We start from the raw sequence: 21,287 nt of genomic DNA, 5'->3' as shown, positions 1-21,287 counted from the left end.
TAATATAAACAGTCTGTACAATGCATACACAAGCAGATCTATGTATGGTGAAAAATACTGCTAATATGTTTTATTTTTAAATCATCTACATTCTTTCCCAGCCCAAAGCAACATTATTTTCATTCTAATTTGATATGGTAACACCATGAGGTTTATTTTAGTAAAGGAACTAAGATTGTTCACTTAACCAATCGAATTATCAGAAAAGAAACAATTCACTTAGCTAAATGAATGAGTAGAAGCTTTGCTGACTTCATCCATCCAACCATGTTCAAGCAAATATTAAGTAATTGAGTGATCTTTGAAAAGTGAATTTTCACCACCTTCACTAAACTAAGCGTATTATCCCTTACAGAGTAAGCTGGCTAAACCCCTTTTCTTAAATAACTCTGATGCTCACGATTTTATAAATGTACGAGGCAAAAAGTATATTTTGATAGCTTACCAGCTCCAGTGGCCCAAAGAGAAAATGAATTAGCTCTGCAGCACTAGGATTCTGTATATGTTTTTTCAACTTTGCCTGTAAAGGAACATTATGCAAACAAGTGAAAATAAAAATCAAAGGATATATTTAGGTCCAACTGAGCAATGAAAATCAAAGATTGGTAAGAACAAGAATTCTGACTAAAATTTTGAAGCAAAAGTGCCACATGTTCACATGAAGGGGCGATTAGTGGTGTGGTATCTGGCACAGATGTCCCCTTTAAGGCTCCCTGTAAAGCTCAATTTGTATATATGTATATATATATATATATATATATATATAAATTTATATACACACAAACTTTTTTTGAAAACTTTTTTGGGTGTACAAAGATGAACACAATTGAAAGTTTTTATTTGTCTGACAAAAAGGTACAATGGGCTTTAAATGTATGCTGAAGGCCACATAAGCTCCCTGCAACTATAATAAGAAATTAGGAGATTCTGCATGAATTTCCCCGGATCACTTTTCTCTGGCCTAGAAGTAAAAATAACCGGTATCTTTTTCCTTTAGAATTTACAGATGATAGATAAGCATTCCATTATTGATATCTATATATATCTCCTAGATTGTAAGCTCTTTTAGGCAGGGTCCTCTCCTCTTCCTATGTCACTGTCTGTATCTGTCTGTCATTTCCTACCCCTATTTATTGTACAGTACTTAAAATGTTGGTGCTAAACAAATCCTGTTTATTAATAATAATAATAATAATAATAATAATAATATATATAATGTATTTTACCAAGAGGTTGATAGCCAGCTTGATCTTTTGATAACAGTCAATGAACTCCAACTCAGTAGGTGGCCGAGACCGTAATGTTAAGACCCCCTCTGTGATTTGGAAAAGCAAAAAAGGTTGTTAATTTATTTACACATATCCAAGTTGTAAACCACTTAATGTAATATGCAAATATATGATTGTCGAAAACTTTTATGGATAACTTTTATGTTGACATAGTTGAGTAGCGGTCGGTAGAGCAGCGGTCGGAAATGTTGTTGGTCCGCGGCTCCGACATCTCCCGTATGGTAGGCTCAGGGTGGTGGTCAGGTTGTGTTTTCCATTGCAGGTCTGAGCCTGCGATGGAAGAGTGGGCAGGTTCTGGCATCATGACTTCACTCTGGGGGAAGTTTCCTCCAGGTCCAGGGTCCGGGCATTTAGTGGTCCGTAGGTCTGAAAAGGTTGGCGACCACCGCTATAGAGCACACTTGTATCCCCAAAATTGTGTGCGCTTCAAAAGTAAAACAACTACTGAAACAACTAGTCCTAGAAGTTGGGATTGGTTCTGCCCCATCTTATATTATCAACAAGAAACCCCATCTTGAACCTCACTATTAGTCAGTAGGTCTGCCTATGATATTGATGGGCCAAAATCAATGGGGGGTAAATGTGACATTAGAAACTAGAGTCATAATTTGTATTTTAGAGCTACCCAGGCTTTAAGACTTCTGGTTTAAACAACAATATAGTTTATACAATCATTAGATCTCTGCAGTTTATACTTTTAAAGCAAACATGTTAAAGGAATTATTTTATCTTTTAATGAAGTACGCCTGTGTTTACTTTGATACCCTATTAGAGGAGAAGTTAGTTTTCTTTTTTGCAGTCAGTATATGACTTTGTTAAAACGAACATGAGTTCACGGTACCAAAGGTCAAAAATCCTTCTTTAGCAAATGAATGCCATTGTGCGTGAAGGTGTTTCACAATCCCAAAATGGTTGCCAGCAGGGCATATATATTAGACTACTAGGTACATGTATGAGATTGCATATTAGTAACAGAATCAGACCATCATGATTATTTAGGTGCCCCAACCTTTACTAGTAATGGTATTACTCCCATGTTTTAGAGATATGGGGTGGTGTGTTAGAAGAAAGTTAGTGTGCTATGTGCACATGTGTAGTAAATTCCAAATAAAATCAAAAGCCTTGCAATTTGAGCATATAAATAAATACAAAAAACATAAACTAGGAATACCCTCTAATGGGAGGTTTACATTTTAGAGGTCAGAAAATCCACAGAAAACTCATCTGCAAATATTGACTTTTTCTATAAGGGTAAAACTTGGCTCTACCTAACACACCCCAAAAATTCCCTACAAGTTTTTATTGAGATGGAAGGTCTCACTGAGCATCCCACTGAGCTAGATGTGTTTTGTCTAATGGCCAACATAATTGAACCCACTTCCTACAATCCTACATCATTCTGGTCCCATTTTAGACCGCTACTGGACAGTGAAAGGAAATGCACCACTATGACAAGCTCATCACTCTTTCACTTTGCTTTGTCTTGTTAAATGCCCACATTTTATGATTAGCACCTGAACTGATTAGTTCCTTTTGCTGCATCGTCCTCATACACCCCAGCCCCTGCAAGTGACTTTTACTAAATCACATGCTGCTACTTTTATAAAAAATATTTACCTAAAAACTTTTATCTGTCTAAAACTCAGCTTTAAAATTCTAGATTTGTGACAGATGTCCCTTTTAAACACAAAAACAAGAGGTCAAAAAAAGCAAACAACATCCCCCAATTGGTTTCATTCCAGTTTTGTAACCTGTTGATGTGAAAACTAGAAACAGTGTCTAGAACAGGGCAGTGACACAACACTAAATAGAGGATTACCTGCTGGTCCTTTCTTTTTATTCTTTTTACCCTTCTTTCTTTGGTTCAGGTCCTTAAAGGCTTGAGCTGCTTTCTGGAGTTTTGCCACAAAAAATTCTATGTCGTCCAATGTGCAGTTTAAGCATTGCTGTAATAGAGAAGCAATTTCATTACAAAATACATTATGCAACAAAATTTTATGATTTCTTAGAAAATTTCATCTTTGAAAGCAATTACAATCTTTGTTCCCAAACTATCAAATTATTCTTTCAGTGGCAACTTCATTAAATATCGACCTCCTCACTTATGACCACAATCCATCAATGTCAAAACATCAACTGCCAACTTTAAGACATCCAACAAATACTATCAACCAATAAAAATTGGCTAAAAAGGGATAAGGGTTCTGAATCAGAGTGACATCATACAGGTAACCACCTTGGTCAGCTTGTTCCTTTATATCCAGTCCATCAAAAGAAAAATCACTCTGTGTGTGAACAATGTACCCAGGTGTCTAGGGGAGGTGTTATATTTATTATTTTACTTTGTAATTAAATAAAATACCAAATATTTTTTTCATACATATATTTAACTAGGATTCATAAATTTTAGGTAGCATTGTGGAGCTATCAGCGTCAAATGGAGTGCTACGCTCTGCACAACGCTGTAGAGAGTAAACTATAATTGGATGAGAGCCTAGTCATTTGATTGGGCTTTGTTAAAGACTTCCAAATCAAGTCAGGAATGAAAAACATTTGTAAAGTACACCAATGTGCTTTATAGATGAATGGTATTTTGTTTTTTAACAGTGAGACCTTCCACTGCCTTTTAACTGTGCCCCAATAAAAGGAAAATGTGACTGTAACGCCCAGTAGCATCTAATTTTTAATATTCACTGCAATGGAAAAAAATAAATATTTTTTGCTACTTGGTCTAAACCATGTGTCCTATACTAAATTAAGAGTGCTGAATCCAAATCTGAAGTCCAATTCTGCCTAGGACGTTAGGATCCTAAGTTAATTATGCATATAGACACGATTAGCTTTATTCCCTCATTCCGCAGTTACTATTTAATCTCTATACATAGCTAACTTTTGCCTCATAGTTCCATGACATTACAAAAACATTGTTTTATGTTGCAACAACATTTACAATTACACATAATTCACCTTGTCTGACTAAAGTCCTTGTTCAACACACATGTACACTTCAGAAGTGTTTCATGCACTTGCTTTTGCGTTTGTGGCTCTCCACTGTCTCCCGTTGCAGAAACCAGCAGTGGTCGCCATGTTGGGGTTGCATTGGCCCTAATATCTTGTTTCCATGACAGAAATGTCCTGGTTGAACCTCTCCCCTTGTTCATCACTCACATCACCCAAAATTTGTGGGAAGAAGTCCAGTTGGGAAGGTAAGAAATTAATTTTAGGTGACATTCGGCAGCCAAGTTGATGGTATGCCGTTAGCATGTTGTTCACGAGTTCAGCATGGTTTTCAGCTCGCTGGTTGGCCAGAAAGTTTTGTGCAACTAGCATTAATGAATCGGAAGCAGCAAGTTCAAGTGGGTTGCGTTTGTCTCTGAATGTGGAATCATGCATCAAATTGCAAATTTGGGGACCAACAAAAATGCCTGCTTTCAGTTTAGCATCTGTTATGACTTTTCCAAACTTGTCCTTCAGATACTGAAAACCCATACCATCACGATCCATTGCAACAACACCATTTTTCATTATTCCAAGTTTATTATGAAGTGGCAGAAGGTAAACTTTCTGTGATCAATGAATGATTTATGTGATCAATGAATGAATCATTCAATCAATGAATGATTTATGCTTCGTGTTGTACTGGCCAACAGTGTGTTCAGGCCTTGGTGGCCATTCTTTCACTTTGTAATGGTTGCTGTCATCACAACTGTTCCACAGACACAGAAAGCACATATATTTTGTATATATTAATTGCAGGCCAAGAAGGAGTGTCACAACCTTCAGGTCACCAAAAACGTTCCACTTGTATTCTGAATAGGTAATCAATTTCAAAATGATCTCCATGGATTCGTATGTCTTTCATTCCCTCGGGCATGAGCAAGAGAAGCAGAAGGTTTTTCGTTACCTTTATGCAGCAATACGGCTTTCAAACTTGCTTTGCTTGAGTCTAAGAACAATCTCCACTGCTCTGGTATGTATTCGCAACCTAACTCCATCATCAGACCACTCACATTGGTACAGAAGAAAATGTTGTTTTCCAGCTTGTAATAACCTGTGAACTTTGTGTGATGATCACGAAAATGTGAAGTTGGCGTTCCCTTCTGTAGCAAATTCCACTCCTTTAATCTGGAGGCTAACAGTTCAGACTTCTCCTTTGACAAAGACAGGTCCCTTACTGGATCATCTAAATCTGATTGGCTTATAAAATGTGGCTTAACCTCTTCAATTTGGGGTTCATAACATTCACTAACATCCACATCATCCTCCTGTTCCTCATCACATGTCATTGTCAGTAACAACAGATGTAGGAGGGACTGGCCCTGGATTCTCTGCATCATGTGGCACTGGCTTTAGAGCAGATTCACAATCAGGATAGACAATTTTTGACATAGTCTTCTTGGAAAACCCAGCAATTTTATTCATACACAAGTAGCAGTCCGAGTGATGGTCTTTTGGTTCACGCCAAACAATAGGCACAGCAAAAGTCATTTTATTCCTTTTCCCATTCAACCATTGTGTTAGGCCAACATAACACACCTGACAGCAGATATGAGGTGCCCAGCTTTTATTCTGATCTCCAATTTCACATCCAGAGTAATACTTGTATGCAAATCTCACCCTCTTGGTTAGGTTCTTGCGTTGATCACACGGGGTATATTGGCACAAATATAGCTAAAATTGTCCGGGTTTATTAACACAGCTGCGCCTACTCATCTTTAGTTCAAAACAGACCCACTATGGCCTAGCTGAACTATCCAATAAGATGGTTTCACACTAACGACCTATTTCTCATGTGAGCTCACTGACTTGCCCTGACATGCCCAGCCGCTCTTTGAACATGCATGCCACCAGGGGGAGTGATTCAGCTGAGGCGGCAGCAGGTATAGTGGTAGCTGCAACTGTTAGAATGTTCCCATGTAAAAATACATTACCCAATTACCGACCATTTGAACCGCTATAGCACCCCTATAACTTAAAATCTGTACATGATCGGCAAATTCTGAGTTCAGATTTGCAGATTTGGAATCAGCAAACTCAATATCATGTAAATCACGTGTTATTCCCAGTAAGCAAAATTGTTGTTGTGCAGTGTTATCTAATAATCAACACCAAAATATAGTTTTCGTACTGTTTCTCGTTCAATTTTTTTTGCCAGCGCTTCCCTCGATTCTTCTTGCTCTTGGGAGATGTTACTTCTTGGATCAAATTCTGACAAATTAAATGTACAAGAAAAATATATGTTATTATCAGGAGAAAACAAAAGCTGCAGATATTTATCATATGAAGAAGATAATTTATTAAATCACAACAGAACAAAAATAATAAAATTTGACCATAAAAAAATGATCAAGCATGTTCCGTATGGCAAAAAGTCAGAATTCACCTTTTAGTTATCTGACTTCCGTAAAGTAAAACCTAATAGTTTGATTTTGGCATTTTAAATGTGCCCTTTGGACTTTTGTTGAATTACTCAATGCAGCAACTCACAATTATTACAATCTATTTATACAATCTCTGTACAAACTAATTTTGATTTGGTAACAACTATGTATTATTAGGACCTACCTGTACAATGCATTTGGTTTGAACCTACATAGATAGGTCACTGCACTACATTACGGCTGTAAAATTGAATTGCAAAATGTGTGGGCGGGATGAAGCTGAACTCCAGGTCAACAGATATATCTGCATGAAATATGTATGAGGGCTGTTTGCTTGCAAAGGGATTTTTATTTCTTAGCATTTAAGCCTGAGATTTATATAGTCCCAAAGATGCACAACCAGTCCTATCGTTTCTCTGTTGTATTATTACACACAGTTTGGGCACCTCTCTACCGTAGCAAGCAAGAGGACAGTAAAAGAGCAACAAAAGACTTTTAAGGCCACATGTTCTCGCTCTTCTACAGTCAGCCTGCTCCCTGTCAGTATGGGTGGATGTCAGACGCAAAGTATATAACAGACACCCAAGTACAAATACTGCGTAGAGAGGATTACAAAAGGCTGTAATCAAGTCATATTCCAAGAATTATATAAATTGCAATAAAAGAAATGTTGTGCAATTTAATGCAAATTTCAAGTGCTGCCTAGAGTAAAATGTTGTAAATGATGCCATACCAATATCGTTGGCTACAGGTGGTGACATAACACGATTTTTGTTATCCATGTAGGCTGGTTTAGGGGCAGTTGCAGGTGGAAGGATTGATTCTCTTTGCTTGATTCTCTCCTGGTTAATCCTACAATTGAAAAAACACATTCATTATGGTCAAAAAGAGGTAATGCTGTTTCACAGAACCATAAAAAAAAAGAAAAAGATATTTATTCTGAGTCTACATAGGGGGACAAAAATCTGAATTTTGATAGCATGCCTCTAAAAGAACTAGTCAGGTGATACGAACATAAATATACTTATAGAGCTGGATGTTCCTCTAACAGCAATAGGAAGTCATGTATTGCATTTCTGGCCCCTGTTTGTTTTACACCACTTATGCTTTAGGCTCCACAGGAAATTCCAATGTCACCTCATGTTTAGAACCTTAAAGTACCCATAAATGAGATACTGTATATATTTTTTCCCGTAAATTGCCATTAGAAAAAAAATCTCGGTTTATACTGAGCTCACACCAGCAGGTAGTGCTGTATCGCCATGAGAGATGAGTTTGTTACAAACTTTATAGGAGGACACTTGAATCAAAGTATTTTCCGGTATTTTACCTTAATAGGTACCTTGCTTTATATTTGGGTATATACAATGTTTACTTGATCTGGGGGATCTATGGGAGTACCCTGACCTGCTTCTATTGCTCTGATATAAGTAACTATGCTCAAGCTACCTAGGAGGACTCTTAGGACCTCTCTCAGGTCTGAAAATGGTATCGTAGGTTGTGGGAGGATAGGTGTTTGTTCCATACCTAGATATTTTTGTATAACAGGTTAATGGAGCAAATAAGGGGAAATAGGTAGGATTTCTGCTGACAGCCTGTAAGGGGTAGTAGGATTGTGCGTTGATGTATCTTGCCTGTCGAGTCTTTTGGCAGATTTCCCTATTAGGATTCAACTAGCTCCTGCTGATATTATACCAAGAGAACTCGGTAGGGCTAGGATTAACCTAATCACCTAAAGTAAGTCAGCAAACATTTTATTCTCTTTAACACACAAAACTACAAAAAACAAAAAAAAAATGTGATTATTAGCTCTGTGTGGAACCGTATATTACATTTGTTCTATGACTTTTTTGTGTGATGCCTATATGTACATGTATGCAACTAATACATATCAAGTTGCCAACTTAAAAAAAAAATCTCTTTGCTTTCTGTACTTTTACTATTTATTATGTGTTACCTCACAGGTGTGTTTTTGCCAATTAGAAATATATTAATGAAGATAAGACCGTAGTTTTTTATACATATCCATGTTCTAAAATGGACAAATTACTAAGTAGGATCCTGCACTAAAGTTGCCTAATACAGGGAGCTGCTCCAAACAGATTGTCAGTTTATTTTGCTGTAAGGTTGCCCTATAAAAACATACATTGTACATATCCCTGTAATGGCGTGCCCTGTGTAAATACAAATATAATCCACCAGGGATGTGGAAAGATGTAAAATTAAGATGAACTACATGACACTACACACACTGCAGAGAAAGGAGGAACTGTGCAGCAGAAATATGTTTTCCTACAAGTGGGTGTAATAAATACCAACCTTGTACCTTGTGACAATCACTGTGCCTGCATTTTATAACTGTGTTATCAATTTAAGTATTTTGCTTTCACTTACAATACAACTTACAACTTTCACCAACAAAGATGGAATGACAAAGCAGCTCTAAAACTGGCATAGGGACATGTGAAAGATATGCTCATCCTATGCTAGGCATAGATCAATTAATATAAACATTGACTTGATTCTTGTCATTGATTTCTATCATTTAATGTACCATCAATTTATTGATAAACGATTGATGTCACATAGCTTAATAGTCAAATAGATTTATTCAAGTAGAGACTCGTAATAATGCACTGAATTTTATTTTTTTTAAATAATACCGTATAACCACACCGTTGTTTTTTTTATTTCCAGTACCTATGACAATGACCTCATTTAGATGTTGTCCTTATTTGGATATTTATTTTTGGTTCCCAAATTGTCTCCCTGAGGTCCCGGGTATTTATCCCACACCATGAAAAAATAGTACCAGTGATTTATTCAGATGTAGTGCTGTTTGTGCGATGGACTGTGTTGGCTGAGAATTCAGACCAATCAGATTGTGCTTGTAAAGTATGCCTTACATTTGTTACTAAGGTGCTGCTCAACATTTACACAAAAAAAATAATTTATGTGTAGTAACTGACCACATTAAAACTAAAGGGTGATCACTATAAAATACATTTCTCTTTTTTTTTTACAACAGCCATAGAGAAAACATGATCTGGATTATGGTCATGAAAGAACTAGAATCCCCAATAGTCAATCGCTGGCATGAAAATATAAAACTTGACACTCTAATATAGGCAGAAATCTGACCATCAGTGTTCTGTATTCACAAATATAATTTTATATATACTCACTTGAGTGTCTGGGGTCTCATTTTGTTCCCATGTTTTATGTCAGCCCGTGCACTTTCAATATCTGCATTGACCATATCAGCCTGTGAAAAAAATGGATCACAATAATTACTTTTCTACAACCTAACAAGGTATGACATGCAGCCATATACAGTACAATGTTCCTATTATTAATTATTATTTCCTAAACAGGAACTCAAAATAAAGGTTACTCTAAAAAGCTCAAACAAGTACAGGGACAATTCTGATTGCTTGTCAAAAAATTACTGTCATTTAATAATTCATAGTTTAAAGTTTGTAATCCAGGTAACATTGAAGCTGCCACCGCTGTCCTTGCTCCAAACATGGTGGATAATTGTTGATCAAACATTGATTCAGACAGAGCATGCACCGAGTGAAAAGGAAGAGTTCAGAATTCCAGAACTGCAGGTAGTGATTTAGGAAGTACTAATACCACTGGATTACTGTAATAGACAAGCAACTAACATTTATCCAACATGTCAACTCCTTCATGTATTTCCTTCAGTATGGGCTTATTTAAAAAGAAAATCTTTGTATTGAATATGGTTGGCAAGTGATTACCGCACATGGTAAAGGGATAGGGTGCACTAATGCCAACCCTGTGCTTCAGTCATTACCAGTTAACAAAACTCACCATTTGTTGGACCTAAACAGGAAAAATGAAGACCTTTGGTCTAGGTGGCAAAACCCTCTAGTCCTTTGAATGGTTTCCATGGTTTGCATAAACCACGTCTTTACCATAAGAGTGTGCTATGGTACTCCAATTACTGGTGGGCATGATATAATGTGTGTAAAAGGACATTTATTTATTTATTATTTATTGGGACATGGCTTTTTATAGTTTTCAGCATCAAATTCCCTTGCAACCCTCTGCATTTATTCACATCTCAGAGGTAAAAAAAAAATGTCTTAATTTAGAAGATTTCCTTCGGACAGACATTGTAATTGCAGGTTTTGACAGGTAGCTATAAAATGCACAATACGCAGTGGCAATAGCAACTTCCAAAGAAGCCCACATGCCTGTTATGTAGGATGGAGGTAGGTAAAGACTTAATAAAGCTCTTCAACACTGGAGTAAATGGACTATCATGGGAGAAACTAGGTGATCCAGCAAACCCAAAATGAAGAGCACATGATTTTTAAAAAATGTATTCCTTGATCCCACAGGTTTCCCCATTATAGTCTATCTTCTCCAGTCTTGGAGATTTTTGATAAATATGGCCTATTGCCTTTACCTAAAACAACCCTGTAACCTAATCCAGTCTTTATCAGACTGTAATTACTTATCTTAATTCCTTAGCTGAAAACATAAAAAAAAGAAATATTTCTACTAATACTTGTCTTTTTTTTTAGTTTCTTTACTGACTCCTAGTATAATACTATATAATACTCGGGTATGGGACTGAGGACAGAGTTGCTAGTTGGAGAGTGAAGGTTATTAGTTGATTTCCTGCACTGCTGATCTTCTTTACCCTCCTCCGATAACCTATATTTGTAGAACTGGTTCCTAGTAGGTTACAGGTTATGATGACAGCTCTGTTGCTACACATCCTGTTGTAGGTATACCCTAAGGCAGTATTGTGACAGTTGAAACAGCCTCATTCTAAAGAGAGAGGTTGCTTCGGGCATAAAAAAAATAAATTGTTTGTTGTGGGGCCCCATGATCTGTAGCTACACCCCTGCCAACAGAATAGTGAAGAACCTCCATATACAACCTATAGTTCAGTAGGAACAAAGTTATTCAATGGAAGAATGATAATATATAGGTCAGCAATGATCACCCAACATGTCTCTTGTGACAGCTTTTCCTTTTAAAACTACTTGAATCACATTTGTACCACCACAAAGAACCAGATGGTGGTGCCAATAAGCTGTACAGACTTCATGGATCCTGCTGTTAAACAATCATTTAAAATCATACACTTGTAGCTAAAGAAATAATAATAATAATTAAGCGTAATAATTAACTAAATAACATAGATTGTGTAGTTAATTTTGACTGATGTTTTATTATATTTACATTTTATATACAGTACTTTACAGAATGGTTTTCATTCATTTGCTTTTTGTTAAAAGCAATTTGTTAACATTTATAAAGTGGCTATATTAGTTTCACATTTATCAGGGACATCTGACCTATTTATTAGGCATTTCAGTGGTCAGATTTGCAGGCATCCCATTGCCAAGTGACATTTTGCTTTTGCTATTTATTGGAAAAGGTGCTATGTTATATTCTCTGCTTTTAAGATGTGATAACTCAATAATATGTAGATCATAGAACTGAACCTGAGTTTTTACATGTGCTCTAGGAGTCTGTACCTTTTTACTGGGGGTGCTTTGAGTCCCCCCCCCCCCCCATCTGTGTATACTGGTTTGAGTTCTGTAATTGTCTGTTTTTATTGGTTGCTAATAAAAAATAAAAAAAAAAAAAAAAAAAAGAAAGGGTTTACTGCCTTAGTCTGTAGGTTATGGTCCCACAGACCTTCAATTGTTCTCTTGTGCCTGTGGATATTAAACGTATTAAAAAAATTGATACTATTCATAAGTCATGTCATATTTCAGAAAGCAAAACTGTTATTTGCCCATACTTTTCTCTTGCTTGAAGACTACACAAGGACTTTACCCTCACTCCTATTCTAGCATTAGGTATTCTAGCATTCAAGTGCAGTCAGGATGGCTGGTGGGACCTGGGAAAGTCAGGGGTGCTTGGGTAATAAACAAACTGATTACTTTTCCTTAAACAGGCAAAGCACAGGTTCACTTTTAATAATATAATTAATATTGAGTAATGTCCAAAAGATTGAGAGTGAAGGTATTTAATCTTTTATTAACAATGGCTTCACTGGAAACGCACAGATCTAAGCGTAGCTAGACCCTAAGGTCTGCCCTAAATTTATGATCTTTAACTTTTTTTTAACATTTTGCAATTTTAGTAAGTTTGATTTAAGAAAAAATATAACTTTTAGTAAAAAAATTTTGTTGATATTTTTATACTATGCTGTGAATTTGTATTTGGAATCATAGATCTTATTGTGACTCCTGATGAAGCGGACTAAGAATCTGTGAAACGCGTAGATAAATCATTATATTGAGATTGCAAATGAATAGCTACATTTTCTTTTTTGGGAAGACATTTGCTGAGATATATATGTTTGTAGATATGTGATTTTAACTTTTAAATTGAAACAAAGTATTGCTGGCATTATGTTATGTTTGTGAATTGTGGGTATTATATGATGCCTTAAAAGCTTCCTTCTTTATGTTTCTATTATATGCTTCTTTGGCTGTGTAAGCAACTGAAAGGCAAGGTGACATTACTCCTCCGTTCATGTAATCGTTCTTTTGCCTTGTGATTGGCTGCAAAGCCTGGGCACCATTTCTAGAAAACAGGTCACATGCCCCCTATACCTAATTGCACCCAAATACCCAATTGTTCTCTCCAACAGTTGAGGAGCAATGAGCTTTTTGGAAGGACAGGTAAGTGGGTTGGGGGACGCTCTTTGCAAAGACATTGTAACTTTGTTTAAAGATAAACAGGTTTTGTCATGCATAAAGCACTGGTTAACCTAACAATACTGCTCAGGCAAAACATATCTGAACAACCCGTTTTTTTTCTTCCTCTCACATTCTCAGCATTGACTCCTCCCTTTGTCAGAAATTGGGTTGTTCATTAAATCATGTCTGAATAATAAAACAATAAAGTTTCATAATATTGTTATCTATATAGAATAATCATTATCGGCATCAAAGGTTGACACATTAGTACAAAAATAAACTTTTATTGCATGTTAAATATGGAACAAGACTATAGAGCTGCTAAAACTTCATGAGTTACTATTTGAAAAGAGAAAGTATTGAAAATGTAGCACTTCCTTTTTTTTTTTATATTATTAAATTCTCATGATCCGTGTCAAATTGTAGTTCACGAGAAGACAAAATAAATAGCGGGTAGAATGATGGATTTGTGGTTAGGTTTTCAGTCTTGCAGCAACTCTAATTTGTTACCAAGGTATTTCATTCAATGCACAATGGGCAATATGATGTGTTTCCTTTCTTTGTTAATTGAAAATCAACGCACACTTATATGGTATGTACTGTAGCACCACAATGTAAAAATGTCAAAGTAAAGTGTTTACTATGTTAAAGTGTAAAAAATTAGAGCAGTGGCTTTTTTGTGTGTCAAGGTTTCTTCACATATATGGGGCTGACGTACTAAAATAAATATCACTTTGCAAGGAATAATTACCTTAGCTTGGTGAATGTGGTGATAGCTCATCGTGCAAAGAGTACCCTATCATGTGCAAGAAAATAAAAAAATAGATTTTTCCTTGCACATGATTGAATGGTTGGAGACAGCAGAGCTTTATCTCGTTTACTAGTTAAACAAAATATCCCTTGCAAGACAATAGGATAAAACGATAATTTAATTTGCTATGTGAACATTCTTTATTCCTTTAGTAAATTAACCCTATTGAGCTGCAATACATAATATTTAGTGATACTGTCAAGAAAAGTTAGGATAAAAAGCTTATAATACTTACTTCCATTTCACAGTTAAAGAAGTGAATGTCAGGCTTGTTCTGCTCTGGCTCCTGACATACTAGAAGGAGGATTTGTGGATAACGAGGTGGACCTTGTACACTCTGGCAGTGATGGACGATGGACAAAGGTAAATTCTCCAACTCTTCCTAATGTAGAAAAGAAATAATTATCAATGGGTGTGTATTAATATACATTGTAGTATTGATCTCTCTCCTTTGTAGTGTACATATTAACTTCACCCCTATGACCTGTACGCAATCTTAGCCCTTGGTATATAGCCATGCATTTTGCTATCTTCAGGCAACAAATAAACTACTACTTCCACGATAGTTGTATCACCATGCATGTTCTGCTTTTGTGCCTTAGAGTGCACACATCTACAAACATTTTCAGTCATCCCAATGCGATGGGTGCTTGAGCCACCTTCAGCTTGATTGAGGGCCAGGTTAAAGTTTTGGCAACACTAGCTGTAGGGATGAAGCTATATCAATGCCATATATCTGGATTTCGTGCTGCTCATTCCACTGAAACAGCTCCCTGTCTGACTGCTCCTTTCAAGTTTCTTTTAATGGTAATTCCTCCTCTTCTACTCTCCTCCCTGTTGGTGTTCCCTCAAGGGTCAGTCCTTGGACCGGTTCTCTGTACACCTTCCTACTTAGTAGTCTCATATCCTCCTTTGGTTTACAGTACCATCTGTATGTTGATGACACTCAGATCTATCTGTCCACCCCTGACCTGTCTCCCTCAGTCCTGGATAAGGTTTCACGCTGCCTGTCAGCCATCTCATCATGGATGTGTGACCGATACCTGAAACTCAACCTGGTTAAAACAGAACTCATCATCATCCCCCTCAAATTCCTAATCTCCCCGACATATTTCTGTTATTCATCCCTTCTCTTAGGCACGTTGTCTTGACATCACCTTAGATTCCTCCCTCCCATTTACCCCCCATATTCAGAACATTTCCAGGTCCTGTCACTTTCACTTGTACAATATCTCCAAAATCTGTCCCTACCTGTCCCCAGAGACCACCAAACTCCTTGTACATGCTCTTATCATCTCTCGTCTGGACTACTGTAACATCCTCCTCTCTGGTATTCCACTAACCTGACTCTCTCCTCTACAATCTAATATCAATGCTGCAGCCAGACTCATCCATCCTTCCCACCATTCCTCTTCTGCTGCATTTCTTTGCAACTCTCTACACTGGCTTCCATTTCACCTTCAAATTCCTGTACTATGCCTTTAAATCCCTCCACAGTTCTTTCCCACTTTCTTGGGAGCTTGTCCGACTTATTTTAATGCTATATAAATGCTGTTTATCATTTATAAATAATAATGATTTGTATGTACAGACACTTTCACTAACCGTACCTTCTGCTGCAGATATGCCAACTTATATATATATATACATACCCACACACACATGCAGGCACTTTAAGGCCCCCTATAACAAATGGATCTTTATCCGTCAGCTTGAGTCAGAGCCCAGTTTAAGTTATGGAAATAGAAGCTATGGTTTTTAAGGTAAATTAATGTCATATATTAAATTACACTATACCTGGGTACCAGAGTCCAGAAGGCTGATGGAGTTGCTCATAACCTGGAGAACCATTTCCTGGGCCCAGATTTTATCCTTGGATTCCAGGTGCATCAGTCGTTTGATGGCTTCATCCACTGTGCCCAGAGAATCACTTTTATCCATCAAAAATGTAGCCAGATGCTAGAAGACATAAAAAATATTTTTTTCTGAATCCTATATTTTAGCTTGGCAAATCACGTGTTAGCAATTGGCCTATATTATTCTTCTTTTTTTGTTTAAATTCTTTCTGTAATGAAAAATCCAGCTGAATGTAATCATGCTGATGTACGTACATACATCTGTGTAAAACGTTAGGTGCTCTTCAAAAATAGGCAAACTGACAGCCCAGCCATAGTTTTCATCATTTTACCATACTGAAAAATAACTAGACATATCTGGTCCCATACACTAATTCAGAAACATAGCTGAACATTCAGTAACAAGGACTGTGCTGGAATAAAAAAATTAAGGGGGATGCTTTTCTCACTGAAAATGCTAGTTGCCTGGCTCTCTTCTGTTTCAGTACATTGTAAAACACTAGCCTGGAACTAGCATTCAGAGCTGTATAGCAGTTTCAAGTCAGTGACTCATAAATTACTGATACTATTGGATTAGCATGGCGGTCGGAAATGGCTATGAGATTAATATTGGCAGCCACTATTCATCAGGACAGATTTGTAAATTGCTTCCAGAGATAAAGCAGAGTAGTTGGCAGAATGACATAGCCCTAGTATCAAGAACAAAACTAAAGTTCCAAGTACGACTTTGTAATGCACAGTCAGCTTTGGGGTGACCTCTTCCCTAGGTTTACCTACATTCTTATATAACCATTTGCATCAAGTTAGATGCAACCTTAACAGTTCTGCAACAGTTTCCAATTCTTTTATATAGCAGTAAGCACACTATACTCAAAGAAGAGAATATACCAAAGAGGCACAATAGATTACATTCATTATACAAAAAAGTTACATTGTTTATTTTAGACAGCTATGTTCCCAGAAGCATAATGAATAAAAAATTAACCATCTGGAAAGTGAGCATTGGCAGAAAATCTGAGATTAATTTTGGGCATAATTACAAAATGTAGAATATATTGTACCTGTGCTTTGGTAACAAATATTTTGAAGGAAATTCATTGGGCCTGATTTATTAAAGCTCTCCAATGCTGGAGATGATACACTTTCATTAGTGAAGCTGGGTGATCCAGTAAACCTGAAATGGATTTTTTAAACGTAATTTGCTTTTCGCAAATGTTTTGAGTCCTGGACTAGATCCATTTCAGGTTTGATGGATCACCCAGCTTCACTGATGAAAGTGTATTCTCTCCTGCCTTGGAGAGCTTTAATAATATCAGGCCTAATGTGTCATCAGCACCTATGGATGGGATTCAAATTGAAGAAGGTAGGTATTGGCCATACAAGTGTTTAAAATAAAGTTGAGGTTGACCTCAGAAATTAAGCAGAATATATAGTTTTACAGGATTTTCAACCTTGATTTTTATTTTTTTCAGATTTGCTACCAAAGTATATGACTTCAATTAGATATTTTCTAACTTAAGGTGGAATTCCAATGTTGTGGAAACCATGCCTCATGTGTGCACTGATATAAACTTGTGTACTTCTCCATTGTCACATCTTTTCATAAACTATCCTCCATCCACAGAAGCCTCCGGAACCATTGCTCTTGTGAAATGTGTTGTGAAGACACCCAAAACCTGACCTTTTTTTCCTTATACTGTCCGTTTAGAGCCTTTAATTAATTACATCTTTATATTCAGTTAGCTATGGTCCTAACATGGACACGGTTCTAAAAAATTCTCAGTTCTAACTCGGACCCGGTTCTAAAAAATACAGCTTATCTGGTTGGCGTTATGATTCTATGCCTTTAAAACCTTCTGAATTCTTGACCCAGAAAGCCTATACAGTTCAAGTGTTCAGCTAATTGCCACACAACTAGATCCACAGTTCTCTGCATGCTTGTATCAGTATGAAACTGAAACTAAGAAAATGTTGAGATCCCTCTAGGTAAATAATTCCAGGGCCACATCCCCAATTAGGACAAATAGAATATAGGTAGAGATCCAAAAGTATGGGACTTTTAAGGCCGATTATTTCAGGTTTATAGTTTAAAACCAATAAAATCTTTTATTAAATACAAGGTTTCATACTGAAACTACTGAAAGAAAAATATCAGCTTTAGATCCAGGCAATTGGCATTCTTTGGAAAGAGTTCAGCAATGGCAGCTCACATAATCTCCCAGGTCCACTTTCGGATGAAATAAAGAAGGTTCTTATACCCATATTGCACTATAAATACCGTTTAATCTTAGGAACTTTTTCAAAATTTTTTCTTCCCACATACAATTGTTCTAGTCAACACTAGTCATTGAATTTGTGTCCAATTCTTTTTTTAGACAAGGAAAGAATGATCTTCACAATAGTAACCAATGGCAGCCTGCTTTAACTATTACAACTTTATCTCCTGTCCTCTTTTGCTGCACTTTTTTAACTGCAAAAAGGAAAAAGCCTCCTGCACCTTTATCCCTGGAAAGTTCCATATCTTCATGGCTTTAATTTACAAACATAACATGCATTTCCGATAACAATGCATGATAAAGTATTATAAACAATCTCCTAAGGTTGGCAATGCTAGATGTTTGTTGATTCTGGAATGGCTCCAGTAATTACGTTCCAGTTGATTAAAAACCTTAACAAACCCTTAATTTTGTCTTCTGATGGCTTCAGCAAAAAGCTTGAGCTGCAGATATCAATTTTAAGTTTTCAAACTGATTTAGTCAACGCACTGAAACCAATTACATTAAACCTAAAAAGGGTATTTTGTCTCACAAAAGTTGAAGATTGATGTTCTGTATGACAGTCAGGTGAAAAAGCATTGAGAGGGGAAGTTGGAGGATGACAACTCTAAGTACTAAGCTCCATTTTGGGGTAAGTTTTAACAATGAAAAGGTCTGCTCCATCCTCCAGGGATGGAACTACTGGAACAAGCCTAAAGTTCTATAGTTCTACTTTGTTAAAATTGCAGAGTCGTTTGGGGTTTCTGGCATTATTACCCCTGATCTACACTAACCTATAATACACTTCCCCAGGAAATATAGTAAGCCAGCACATGATACAACTTGGTCTATATAAAAAATCAAATATATGAAGTCTGTATTGTAGTAGTTTAGAGCTTTTTAGAAAATTGGATATCGTAGGTTAGGGAAACTGTAGAAGTTGGAGATTGAAGTGAAAAATCCATACATAAAAAAAAACTTTAAGGACTAGGAACAAGCTTGAAGTCAATCATCTACGGTTTATCTCTAATCAATCAGTGAAATAAAAGTTTATCTGAAATTTGCCAACTTGTCCAGTCATTTCCCAGTGTCTATTGATCAGATATAATCATGTTTACTGTTTCACTGCCATTTTATTATGCAACTGCATTGAAATCACCCACAACATGAGACAATACATGCATGCTGACCTTTATACCAGCAGTGGAGTACAAAGGAAACTAACATCACAACCTTTTCTAAGTCTAAATCCTGCTTGTAACCACATTGTACATAATTCATGGCAATGCCTTTGTGTCCTAAATGTAGCTCAATGGCAGCTGTATATTTTAGTAGGATGTATTGACACTGCCAGGTAAGTCTCTGCAAGAACTGGTCTTGGGGTCTAGATCAGCCTTTCTCAACCTTTTTTACATGAGGAACCCTTGAAATAACTTTCAGGTTTTCAGTAAACCCCTGCTATACCTTCTATATCCACAGCTCACAGTACATTGGTGTGGTGATCAGTGAGAAGAATGTATCTTCTCACAATATATTGCTGGCCATTGAGGAGAGGCTCACCCTTACAGATATCCAAAAATATCATTGGTGTCACTTAAACTGACCTGAAAGGCACAATTTGCTCATTGCTCAAGGAACCCCTAGCAACCACTGGAAGAACCCCAAGGTTCAACTGAAGCAACACTGGTCAGGATGTTAAGCTTTAGATTTGTGGGTAAGGAGAGGGGTCTAGGGATTATACTAAGGTTTTGGGCTGAGGTTAAGGGTATGTTACCAAAAACTTTCATTACTTGGATTTCACAACCTAATTTGTTGAGTGCATTAAACAAATGCAGGATAAGATATGTAAAGCATTAGATTCAATATTAAATTAGTAAAAATGTGTTTAATAACAGTTATTGGTTCTGGAAATGACTGTGCCAAAATGGGGCTGACACCCCTATGTGCAGACAATACTTCAATCTTCTTGACAAGCAAAGGCAAAGTTTGACTGATCTTTTGGGCTTTTTTAAAATGTATTCCAAACCATCAATCCTGTAAATCTTCTTGCAAATCACATTAGGTAAATCAGTTCCAAAGCAGTCCCATAGTCATAAAATATATTCTTACCAGGTATTTACATATACAAAGCCTATACATGTCTAAACGCCATGCTCAAGCTAACAGTACGTGTATAAAGGTATACTTACAGCTTTACAACATCAACATAACCAGTCTATACTATGGCAATATTAGACTTAACAATAACCGAGTTATTTGTTGATTTTTTTATAATCAGGTAAATTAATTTAAAGTGAACCTGACATATACACACCGTGAATGCAGCCATGTTTGGGCAAAACCACTATATATAAAAACAAAAAAGCTACGTATACGAAAAAATCAGAAGCAGGGGAAGATGCAGAATGAATCAAATAATGCAAGCAAACAGTTGCTTTTTTTTTTGCATTTTTTAAGTTTTGCTAGAAAAACAGCTGTACAGGCCTAACTCCCAACAAACATTTTTTTCTATTTTAGGAAAAATTTCTGTTTATATGTCTGTAACCTAACTGGGAAGATTTTAACTAATTCTAAAATTAAAAAAATGGGGGAGGGATATTTGCTTGTCCCAATGAGGCATAGACAATATTCTATGATGAAAATGTCTGCATGCTTGTTGAGTCCTGATAAAAAGTGAGAAGGAATCAAAAGAAACCTGATAGAGGATACACTTCTTCCTTGACCTTTTCAAAACTAAATATAAATTGGCTAAAGTTGGGCGTTCTTTTATCTCTTCTGTATTCATTTATCAGGCCAGAAATCCACTGGGAACTAATTATTTAAATAGCTATATTTTCTGTTACTTTGTATTGGTGCCCAAATTTCAGTGATATTTCAGATGGGCTGATAAACAATGGGTATTTATTAACTTGTTAGTTAAATGGTACATTAAATAGTTAAGGTAGATCTATAGTTATAAGACTGAAGGCAGTAAATATGTGAACAGGAAAGTGTACA

The 21,287-nt window shown here is 36.4% G+C and overlaps 1 protein-coding gene across 3 annotated transcripts in view; it reads right to left on the bottom strand.

Annotated features, from left to right (window-relative positions):
- The window catches only part of EPS8L2 (EPS8 signaling adaptor L2), an 84,826-nt gene that overhangs the window by 11,975 nt on the left and 51,564 nt on the right, over positions 1–21,287 (bottom strand). For all 3 annotated transcript variants that reach the window (XM_072421666.1, XM_072421668.1, XM_072421667.1), the window contains 8 exons: positions 15,977–16,138; positions 14,415–14,561; positions 9,856–9,935; positions 7,404–7,522; positions 6,418–6,497; positions 3,109–3,235; positions 1,227–1,315; positions 446–520 (listed from right to left, as the gene is read on the bottom strand). In XM_072421666.1, coding sequence (XP_072277767.1) covers positions 446–520; positions 1,227–1,315; positions 3,109–3,235; positions 6,418–6,497; positions 7,404–7,522; positions 9,856–9,935; positions 14,415–14,561; positions 15,977–16,138 — 879 coding nt within the window. The remainder of the gene's footprint in view (positions 1–445; positions 521–1,226; positions 1,316–3,108; positions 3,236–6,417; positions 6,498–7,403; positions 7,523–9,855; positions 9,936–14,414; positions 14,562–15,976; positions 16,139–21,287) is intronic.

This window comes from Pyxicephalus adspersus, chromosome 9, assembly GCF_032062135.1.
Source record: "Pyxicephalus adspersus chromosome 9, UCB_Pads_2.0, whole genome shotgun sequence".
NCBI classification, from domain to species: Eukaryota; Metazoa; Chordata; class Amphibia; order Anura; family Pyxicephalidae; genus Pyxicephalus; species Pyxicephalus adspersus.
The sequence above is the reverse complement of the archived record's forward strand: the minus strand, read 5'-3'. Positions and strand labels throughout refer to the sequence as shown.